The 11,373-nt window shown below is 41.4% G+C and overlaps 1 protein-coding gene across 1 annotated transcript in view; it reads left to right on the top strand.

The window, feature by feature from the left end:
• Positions 1-594: 594 nt before the first annotated feature.
• Positions 595-11,373, top strand: part of CDC5L (cell division cycle 5 like) — a 66,587-nt gene continuing 55,808 nt past the window's right edge. Inside the window, exons 1-5 of the mRNA XM_007936182.2 lie at positions 595-639; positions 4,777-4,880; positions 5,816-5,977; positions 7,632-7,759; positions 9,242-9,341. Coding sequence (XP_007934373.1) covers positions 595-639; positions 4,777-4,880; positions 5,816-5,977; positions 7,632-7,759; positions 9,242-9,341 — 539 coding nt within the window. The remainder of the gene's footprint in view (positions 640-4,776; positions 4,881-5,815; positions 5,978-7,631; positions 7,760-9,241; positions 9,342-11,373) is intronic.

Below are 11,373 nucleotides of genomic sequence, written 5' to 3'. Positions count from 1 at the left end.
ACTACCTCATTTACTCCTTAGGACAACTCTGAAGTTGGTACAATTACTATCTCTGTTCCTTAGATTAGGAAACTGATACTTAAGCCATTGTCTGAACAGTCTCTGAATAAATTCCAATTATTAAGTCCTGATAAAGTGCCAAACTAACAAAGCCTTCCTCTGATGAACTGTGGTGAACCTCACTCAACACGCTAGACGTCCCATTCCCCTGCCACTCGGTGACGTCACCGCTACGGTTCCTTCCAAACGCCACCGCTAGTGTCTCGCGAGAGCCGCGGTTTCCGCCAACCTGTCCCGGACACGCGTGCGGCGTAGAGCACTTTGGCTAAAGTGGTTTTATGATTTTCCGTCAGTCTTCCCACACTGGAGTTTAAGACACTTCTCTCATTTCAGCCACCCGAGATCTCGCGATACTTGCTAGTCTGGCCTTTTTTTTAATTTTTTTTTTTTTTCCCACTTTGCGCCTGCGCAGATCTATTCAAAGCAGAAGGTCGCGTTTGGAGGAAGTGACCGCTTTCGGTCCCGTGGCTGCAGGGCCGTTACTACATCTCTGAAGCGTAACTCGGCGATTTGCCGAGACACCCCGCCACCAAGATGCCTCGAATTATGATCAAGGGGGGCGTGTGGAGGAATACCGAGGTGAGTTTCCTTTTCCCGCCGTCCGCTGCCCTCCGCCCCCTATGGTGGGTTTTGCGCATGCGCGCGGAGGTCGGGGCGGCTGGGAGGATGACCTGTGTGGGATCTGCGCCTTTCCTAAGTGCCAGTTCCCTTGTTTTCTGAGCGCCTGAAGGACAAGGACTGTGATTAAACTGCCCGAATGCCCATCCCGAGCTCACTGCCAGGCACTTGTTAGGCCCTCACTGAACATTTGCTGAGTTAGGAGGCGGCCCCTCTCCATGGTGGAACCTGTGTGGATAGGGTGCAGGGCATCAGTGAGAGTTGGTTTTCTGGAGTATCTCCTCTCAACCTGGACACCAGTGCCTCCCTCTGATACTCAAAAGGAGGCAAAATAAAGAATTGCTGTGGCCACAACTTTGTTTCTTCATTGACTTCCTGGCAGAAGGGAAGCAGTTTGAAGGATTCCGTTTACGCCTCTGGTTATCTGTTACCACAGCATAACCTGTGTCCCGATAGATCCCAAGATCTATCTAGTCCTTGTCTTCCTGTCACTCCATCCTTGTCTGGGTCTAAGCCCAATAGGACAGACTGCTTTTAGCAGTCTGTTTACTTCGAGAACTGTAGCGGATAATAACATTGGCGAGGCAGAGCAGTCGTCGTTGTTAGGTGCCGTCCAGTCGGTTCTGACTCATAGCGACCCTGTGTACAACAGATCAAAACACTGCCTGGTCCAGCACCATCTTCACAGTCGTCGTTATGTTTGAGCTAATTGCCGCAACCACTGTGTCAATCCATCTCCTAGAGGGTTGTCTTCTTTTTCGCTTACCTTCTACGAAGCATGGTGTCTTTCAGGAATTGGTGCCTGCTGACGATAAGTCCAAAGTATGTTAGACAAAGTCTCCCCAGACTTGCTTCTAAGAAGCATTCTGGCTGTACTTCTTCCAAGACATTTGTTCGTTCTTATGGAAGTCCATAGTATATTCACTCTTCTCTGCCAACACCATAATTCAAGTGCATCAGTTCTGTCTTTCTTATTCATTGTCTAGCTTTGCATACATACGGGGTGATTGAAAATGCCGTGACTTGGTTCATGCACACCTTAATCCTCAGAGTGATATCTTTTTTTTTTTAAACATTTTCAAGAGTCTTTTGCAGCACATTTGCCCAGTGCAGTGAATTGTTTGATTTCTTGACTGCTGCTTCCATGGGTGTTGATTGTGGATCCAAGTAAAATGAGATCTTTGACACCTTTTGCATTTTCTCTGTTTATTATAATGTTGTGTATTGGTCCATTTGTAAGGATTTTTGTTTTCTTTATGTTGAGGTATAATCCATACTACAGTCTTTGATCTTCATCAGGTGCTTCAAGTTGTCTTCACTTTCAGCAAGCGAGGTTGTGTCATCTGCATGTCACAGGTTGCTTATGAGTCTTCCTCCAATCCCGATGCCATGCTCTTCTTTACATAGTGTGGCTTCTTAGATTATTTGCTCAGCACACAGAGTGAATAAATAGGGTGAGAGGGTACAACTCTGATGCATACCTTTTGTGATTTTAAACTCCATAGTATCCCTTTGTTCTATTTGAACAGCAGTCTCTTGGTCTATGTGCAGTTCTGCATGCAAAGAGCTGTATAGGACTAAAATAGAAATAGGACTTTAGTACAATTTGTAGTCAGAGTGTGCTGAGTTCATCTCTTTCTGGAGCATATCATGTCTTCTCATGCTCTTTGTTTTTATGTGCTATGCCCTTGGCTTGGAATTATTCTGCTTGGCATCCTTCAAGGAGTTCTTGTGGTGCAGTGGTTAAAGTGTTCAGCTGGTAACCAAAAGGTGGGTGATTTGAACCTACTAGCTGCTCTGCGGGAGCTCTGGTAGCATAACGGCTAAGACACTTGCCTGCTAACCAGACGGCTGGCGGTTCAAACCCACCAGCCACTCCTCGGAAGGAAGGTTGGGCAATCCTACTTCCGTAGTGATACTGCCTCGGAAACCCAAGGAGGGGTCGCTATGAGTCGGGTTTGACTCGACGGCACATAACAACAACAACAACAAGCTGCTCTGCAGGAGAAAGATGAGGTAGTCTGCTTGCATGAAGATATGTAGCCTCGGAAGCCCTATGGCAGTTCTGCTCTGTCCTATAGCGTTGCTGTGAATTGGAATTGACTTGATGACAGTGGGGTGGGTTTGGTTTAGTTTTGGGTTTTGATATCCTTCTAACCATTCTTCAAACCTCAACCTAGAAACTTTTTGTTGTCTTTTTATACCAGAATTTGTTGCATCCCCAATAGGTCCACTGCACTTTTTTAGTCCATTGTTAGCTTGCTTTGACCTTCTGCAAGCATCATATCACTTCTGTGTGATGCTGGGAGAGTTTCATAATCTCACAGAGTTCCACTCACTTTCCTCATTTCTTTAACTAGCAGTGATAATAATACCTAGGGAGATCTGGTGGTGCAACTATTAAGGAGTCTACTTAAGATGCATGGCATTTAACCCAGAAGGTTGGTGGTTTGAACCTATCCATTAGCTCGGGGTGAGAAAGACTTGACCATTTGCTCCTGTAAAGCTTACAGTCAGCCTAGACAATGATATAGGGGAATTCTGCTTTGTTACATGGGGTAGCTATGAGTCAAAAATTTCACTTGCTGCACCTAACAACAACAACAATACCTACCTCTTGAGGATTAAATAAGATAACACATTTTGAATACTTAGAATTTGGCAAGAGGACAAAGACCAGGACTTAGTGTCCCTAGTACTTTGGCCATTAACCAATATGATGGAGGTTGCTTGGCAATGTTTGCTGAGTGAAACTAGGGGGGCTCAAGCAGTTGCTCTGGAGTTGATTCAGATACATGGTGATCCCATGCGTGGCTCATAACTGTTTTGTTAACTGACATTTCACATTTATGACAATAGTGAAAAATCTACTGACTATTTTCCAGTGCTAGGCTGTGGGCTGTGGTGGTTAAGGTTATATGTCAACTTGGCTGGGCCTTGATTCTCAGTGGTTTGGCCTTTATGCAATGATATGGTCAGCCTCCATTTTGTGATCTGATGTGGTTATCCTTTTTTGTGTAAATCTGATTTTTGTATAACGACTTGGTCTTTGGAACCTTACCATGTTTATAAGTGAGGAGAGGGAGTTGTTACTAGAAAATGTGTTTAAGTACAACAGTGCTGCAGCAAAGTTCCAACTGAAGGCAGTAAAATGTCTTGTTTCATAGCTTGCACTGTGGGAACCAGGCTGTTTAAATTGGAGAAGAGATGACTTCTAGGGGAGAGATAGAGGTACAAAATCAAATAATAGCAGAATTTCTATACAGTGGTCTGCAGTCTTTTTCGTGTCTGATGATGATGAGGGGCCACACTGGGGTGGTTCAAGCACAAGGCATAAAACTCAGGTTCAATGTGAAAAAAGAAGCCTAGAAGTAAAATGACCGAAGTGCATTCATTCATGCCTTCATTGTCCTTAGTGTCTCCCTGCTAAAATAGTATCTAAGAAACTGAGCAGGGTTGGAGAGGGGGTTGACTGGTGGGCTAGGGGAGAAATACTTAATTCTTAGGTTAGAATTGAGGTAGGGATTCATGAGTCATGATGAGGGTTAAGGAAATGGAAAGAAAATGTCATGGGTGAGCAGGAGCCAAGAGTTTGCATTGGAGAATGGATTCACTAAAGTCTTGATTTGCTTCTTGAGGTCTGAGAAGTCTATTTAATTGTTTTCTGAAATTATACAGGACTCAGTACAAGGTAAGTGTTCAGGAAATGTTTGTTTTCAATGAATGAATACATGAACAAGCTATTCTCTTTTGAAGAGCATGACAACCACACATTAGAGGGTAATTTTAATCTACCAAGTAGCATTTCTCAGGTTGGACTATTCCCACTGCCAGTTATAGGAGTTGAGAATGTGTGTGAAGGAGGGTGGGATGTTCTTCTGGTGAATTTCACCTTAATTTCTTGCATTTTTCTGATTCTGGTTTGCTGTTTAACAGTATAGAAAATGAAGTGTTTGGACTTTTTTTTGGAAAGCCTAGACTTTGTGGGTGTTCATGTTCCTTTTTTCAGCAGCCTTGTCGGAGTTAATTTAAATTTTGTCTTTTCTCATTTGGAGTTTTGTGATTAAATGTATTCCATTTCTTTGACACTTCTTTTAGGATGAAATTCTGAAAGCAGCGGTAATGAAATATGGGAAAAACCAGTGGTCTAGGATTGCCTCGCTGCTGCATAGAAAATCAGCAAAACAGTGCAAAGCCAGATGGTATGTACCAGTTAGTGAATAAAAAGCAGAAAGTGACCTTAATTATGATGAGGAAAAAATGTCAGTTCTCTGAACTTTACTAAAGAAAGTAGGCATTGTGATATAACAGAGAATGTGGAGTGGGAGTTGGGAATTTGGATTTTAGGCTTTGCTGTCACTTGCTTCTTATGTGATCTTGGGGAAGTCATTATTTTAATCTCCTTCCCATCCTTGTTTTCTCCCAGTTGGGCATAGTAATACGTGGCCCTTAACGTATGGATATGTGACACTCAAATGAGTTAATGTATTTGTGAGTACTTTGAAAGACATAAAATCTTTTAAGTCATAGGGTCCCAGCTTGTAAATGGATTGTGTTTCAGAAGTTTGTAAGTTGATTTAGAACTTTTTCTAAGACATAAATTACACATAAAGGTTGATTTGTTTCTGTACTGGTTTACAGTAATTGAGTTTCCTTATAATACAGTTGAAATATTGTATATTTGTCAGTCCCAGAACATAACATAAGCCAGCACTACACCTGTGGTATCCCTGTATCCCTTTTAAATCACAGGGTAGTGGGCACATTAAGCTGTTTACTACATTTGTTTTTGCCATGAGTGATCTGACCCCAGTCTTGACGATGTGTGCTAGGAGCATACTTTGGACTGTACAGGAATGACATTAGGCACCTGGGGAGAGGAAAGAGTGGTCAGAATGTAGACTGGACTCCAAAGAGGAAAAAGGTCCTCAGCCAGAAATGGTACTGATTTCTAATTCTTTTATGGAACTCAGCTCTTATCCCACTGTTTGGTATAGGTTATATCCTGTTTGCCAGTTCCTTATTCAGCCAGGTAGACTGGAAGAAAGGTGGATAGATGAAGCATTGGGAAAAATAAAGTATGACGTAGTTGTTTTACTTAAATACAAAAATGTATAAAATGGCATCTTTTTAATAGGTATGAATGGCTGGATCCAAGCATTAAGAAAACAGAATGGTCCAGGGAAGAAGAGGAAAAACTCCTGCATTTGGCAAAGCTGATGCCAACTCAGTGGAGGACCATTGCTCCAATCATTGGAAGAACAGCTGCCCAGTGCTTGGAACATTATGAATTCCTTCTGTAAGTAAATCTCTAAAAACAGTATAAAAATGTATGGATATCATCTGAAGTAGATTGAATAAACATTTAGCATTTCTTGTCTTTAACCATTTAATTACACATCTGAGTAAAGCCAAAGGAGCTAAAGCTTTTGGAGTATATACTCCAAATCATATGTGTTTGATCAAAATATGTCTTCTGTTAAGTAATATTTAAAGACTAATTTAAAAAAAAAAGTTCATCATAGAGAATCTGGGGACAAGATAGTAAAAGAGAAAATAAAAATCACCTGTAATCACACTGTTGAAAGTTAACCATTGGAACATTTTGGTTCTTTACTAATTGTTGTTGGGTGCTCTCGAGTTGGTTCTGACTCATAGCAACCCGCTGTACAACAGAATGAAACGTTGCCCAGTCCTCTGCCATCCTTACAGTTACTGCTGTGCTTGAGCCCATCACTGCAGCCAGTGTGTCAGTCTGTCCTGCTGAGGGTCTTCTCTTTTTTTTCTGACCCTGCACTTTATCCAGCATACTATTCTCCAGGAATTAGTCCCTTCTGACAACATGACCAAAGTGGAAGAGACGAAGTCTGGCCAGTCTCGCTTTTAAGGAGCATTCCAGCTGTACTTTTCTCCAGGAGAGATTTGTTCATTTTTCTAGCAGTACATTTGATATTCTTCACCAATACCACAGTTGAGCATCAGTTCTTCTGCTGTCTTCCTTATTCATTGTCTTGCTCTCACATGCGTATGAGGCTATTGAAAATACCATGAGCTTGGTCAGGTGCACCTTAGTCTTCAAAGTGACATCTTGGCTCTTAAACACTTTTGCAGCAGATTTGTCCAGTGCAGTATGGTGTTTGATTACTTGACTGCTGCTTCTGTGAGCATTGATTGCATGGTTTAAAATTAGGAAAGGTGTATGTCAGGGTTTTATTCTTTGACCATACTTGTTCACTCTGTACGTAGAACATATCCAAGAAGCTGGACTATAAAAGGAAGAATGCAGCATCAGGTTAGAGAAAGACTCATTAACAACCTGAAATACGCAGATGATACAACCTTACTTGCTGAAAGTGAAGAAGACTTGAACTACTTACTGATGAAGATCAGAGACTATAGCCTTCAGTGAGAAGCTCTGGTAGCATAGTGCCTGAGGCACTTGACTGCTAACCAAAAGGCTGGTGGTTCAAACCCACCAGGCACTCCTCATAAGGAAAGTTGGGCAGTTGGAACCCAAGAAGTGGTCGCTATGAGTTGGGTCCAACTCGATGGCACATAACAACAACAATGGATTTACACCTTAATATAAAGAAAACAAAATCCTCACGACTGGACAATAAGCAACATCATGATAAGTGGAGAAAAGATTGAAGTTGTCAAAGATTTCATTTTATTTCAATCCAAAATCTTAACTAACAGTTTTTAAAATTTGTTTGGCTTTACTGCATTTTTGATTAAGGGGCCGCTTGGATCTGATTTCACAGTGAGTGGAAACACAAACTAGAGAGAATTTTAATGCTGTCTCTTTCAGATGAAGTAAAAGTGTAAATGCTTTATTTTATTAATACCTGTTCTTTGGGTTCTTGAAGAAAAGAGTGAAAGAGCTAGGAAACTTGTATTTATTAGACTAAATCATGTCCATAGTGTGACTGACTAATCTGAGCTCTTTTTAGGGATAAAGCTGCCCAACGAGACAATGAAGAGGAAACAACAGATGATCCAAGAAAACTTAAACCTGGAGAAATAGATCCAAATCCAGAAACAAAACCAGCGCGGCCTGACCCAATTGATATGGATGAGGGTAATGTATGCTTGTGAGGAATTTATTTCTTTGGTAACCTTAAACTCCTCAGGCCTCTGTTTAACTTTCTTAGTTCATTTCTAAATTCCTCTGACATTTAGAATCCCAATTCTATCAGCATTTGTGATTCTGAATCTCTCTCCACATATGTCCATTGTCTTTTTTTATTGTTCAGTAGTTGGTCTTTTTGGACATTGCCCTTTTACGTTCTATTTCCTCAATTCATTTTATAAATTAAGCAGTGCTATACTATTGGGCAGATTGCCTGGAGGCTAAGATGTGAGCTCTTGAGGATCCTATATTTTCATTCTCATTTCACAGTTAGAGACAAGTCAGGATACTGGAAACTAGTCTTCTAACTCCCTACCTCTTTGACTTTAGGCAGGTCATTTAATCCGTGTGAGAAGGCAACACCACAAGACTGATGGAAACTTAGGATGATTCCGTGAGGCACTGAATCGAGACTCACTGGAGTTTAGACCCATGTCTGTCCCCTCGTTAGCTATTTAACCTTAGGCAAGTCCTGTAATCTCTCTGAGCTTTGGTTTCCTTACATGCCAGATGGAGGATAATATCTACCTTACTTCACAGGGTTGTTGTGACACGCTCAATGAGTAGTTGTTGAGTTTTTAAAACATAAAAGTTTAAAAGTAGTGGTTTCCAAATGTGGACTGTGGCCAGGCTGGCTGCATGTTTGTCACATAGAGAACTTTTAAAAATACAGTTACCAGTGCTTCTCTGAAGATAGTGAGTCACTAAGTCTGGAGAGCCATCCTAGAATCTGAATTTTTTAAAAAGTTCTCATGTGATCCCTTTGTTCAGCCTTGTGTAGAAATTGGTTAGAAGTACAATAATCATAATTCTACTCTAGAAAGCATGGAAAATGTATTGGAGAGGAGACATAGTTTTGAGAAAAAAAGATACATATATTTTAGTGAAGATTAGCAATTCCCTCATAATCAGATAGTAGTTTTTACAATATTTTGAAATTTGTGCTGTGCTATTTAGTGTATGACAATGAGATAAAATTATTATTATAGCTACTTGATACACTTTGTATATTTAAATTTGTTTACATATTTAAACTTAAATACAGATTTAATTTTACTTGGTTCTTCTCAACAGCCCTGTGAAGTATGAATTGTTATTTCCTTTCTATAGGTGATGAAACATTGTCAGGGAGGGTGAATGAGTTATGCTAGATCACGTGGCTAGCAAGTGGTGGGCCTGGTTTTTAACCTAGGTTTCTCTGACTTTAAAACTCAATCTGTTTCCATCATGCTGCCATATAATGAGTATATTTATGTTTCTTCTCATTTTAAACACTAGAGAATTAGAGTGATTGTTAGCACCTTTAGAAATAATTTAACAGTATATGAAAAATGTTAAAATTACCTTACTTAACTCGCTGTCTTACTTACTTACCTTCTGTTGGAGAATAACTTTTTTTTAATGTACATGTGTGTGTCTGTATTTTTGCAGATGAACTTGAGATGCTTTCTGAAGCTAGAGCCCGCTTGGCTAATACTCAGGGAAAGAAGGCCAAGAGGAAAGCAAGAGAGAAGCAGCTGGAAGAAGCAAGGTATTGTGGTCTCTGTCCACAGCTTAACAGTGTGTGCATCGTTAGGCTCAGTAAAACACATGATTTGTCAACCCTGTTGGGTGAGTAATAATCAGATTGTCCAGTTCCCATTTTGCTAATATTCCTTAGGTTTATTATTTTGAAAAATATTTTGTATTTTTTCCCCTAACCATTTCAGAACAGTTAAGTGATACCGGGTGTGATGAGTTTATTCTGTAGCCATAGGAGATGTTGATTTGTTGTAGCCATCTGGGAAGTGCCTAAGGACACGTGAAGCTATGTGACTTGCTTGTCTGCCAGTTAGTTAACTCGCCTTGATTGATTTTGGGCAGGCAGTGGTGATGAAATGGGAAACTCAGCTGAACATAGAGGAAGTTAATGAGCCTTGAATTAAACTTTAGGCTATCTCAGAAATTCATCAGTTTTCATTTTAAAGCCATGAAATTGGTATTGCCCTTTATCCAATGTTTTCTCTATGTTCTTCTCCTTTTTTCCTTTCAATTAGATCAATGATTGACATCATAGTCCAGAAACTATGATGACATGGATAAAGGGAAAGCCTGAACTGTATTACAGAACATTAGCTTTTGGTGTTCAGACTCTGGAATAACCTTCCTACCCTACACAGCTGCCTTTTATGGTCCCCGTGTGCTTTACCAGATGACAGGGATTGCATTGATGGTTTTCCCAGTAATGGCTCCTAGCAGGGAACAGTCTTTCATGCCAGAGGATGTTGGATAACTTGCCAGTTACCATCCTAGAATAGGTACTTATGATGGGAGTATGACTCATCTGGGACAGTAAACAGACATCAGGTTCTACCCAGTCTCAGCCAGCTTTGTGTTCTATTCACTCTTTGGGGCAAGGAGCCCTGGTGGTATGGAGCCTTGGTGGTTAAAGAGCATGGCTGCTAACCAAAAGGTTGGTGGTTTGAATTCATCTGCTCCATGGGAGAAAGATGGGGCACTCGGCTTCTGTAAAGATTTACAGCCTTGAAAACCATCTGGGGCCGTTCTGTTCTGTCCTGTGTGGTCGGTCACAGTGAGTTGAAGTTGACTTGGTGGCATTGGGTATTGCTGATGGTGCAACAATTAAGCACTGGGCTACTAACTGAAAGGTTGGCATTTTGAACCCACCCAGTGGCTTAGCAGTAGAAAGACCTGATGATCCACTCACAAAGAACCCTCTGGGGCAGTTTTGCTCTGTCACATGGGGTCACCATGAGATGGCACCTAAGAATAACAACCATCTGAGTAAAGTTGAAAAATTTTCTTTTTGCCCATGGTGGTTTTGGGACCAAATTTTTAGTCTTTTAATCAGTGGACACAGGGATATGGCAAGTACATATATGAAAAACCTCCAAGTATGGCTGGCATCAGTCACTTTAAATAAATTTTGGAAGATTTAACACACAGTTTCTTGTAGTTTGAAGATTTAATATGTGCTTGAGCAATTTCTCTTAGAAAGATCAGCACGAGGCCGGTCCCCATGAGGCGGAGGTTAAAGATGTCCCAAATGTCCAAACTACCATGCCACTCCATCATTTCTGACATTAACTCCTCCTCCTCCTCCCAGTAATTTCCCCGGTCTTCTTCTTGTTGTTGTTAAGTGCCGTCAAGTCATTTCTGACTCATAGCGACCCCATGCACAGCAGAACAAAACACTGCCCGATCCTGCGCCAGCCCCACAACCCCTGCTATACTTGAGTCCATCATCGCAGCCACCATGTCAGTCCATCTCGTTGAAGGCCTCCCCTTCTTTCGTCGACCCTCCACCCTACCAAGCATGACATCCTTCTCCGGGGAATGGTCCCTTCTTACAACATAACCAAAATAGGTGAGACAAAGTCTGGCCATTCTTGCTTCCAAGGAGCATTCTGGCTGCACTTGCTCCGGGACAGATCTGTTAGTTCTTTTAGCAGTCCATGGTACTTTTCGGCATTCTTCGCCAGCACCACAACTCAAAAGCATCAACTCTTCTTCGGTCTTCCTTATTCATTGTCCAGCTCTCACATGCGTATGAGGCGATTGGA

This window comes from Orycteropus afer, unplaced genomic scaffold, assembly GCF_000298275.1.
Source record: "Orycteropus afer afer isolate SDZICR_OR568_19922 unplaced genomic scaffold, OryAfe1.0 scaffold00034, whole genome shotgun sequence".
NCBI classification, from domain to species: domain Eukaryota; kingdom Metazoa; phylum Chordata; class Mammalia; order Tubulidentata; family Orycteropodidae; genus Orycteropus; species Orycteropus afer.
Note: the sequence above shows the minus strand (reverse complement) of the source record. Positions and strands in the feature narration are given on the sequence as shown.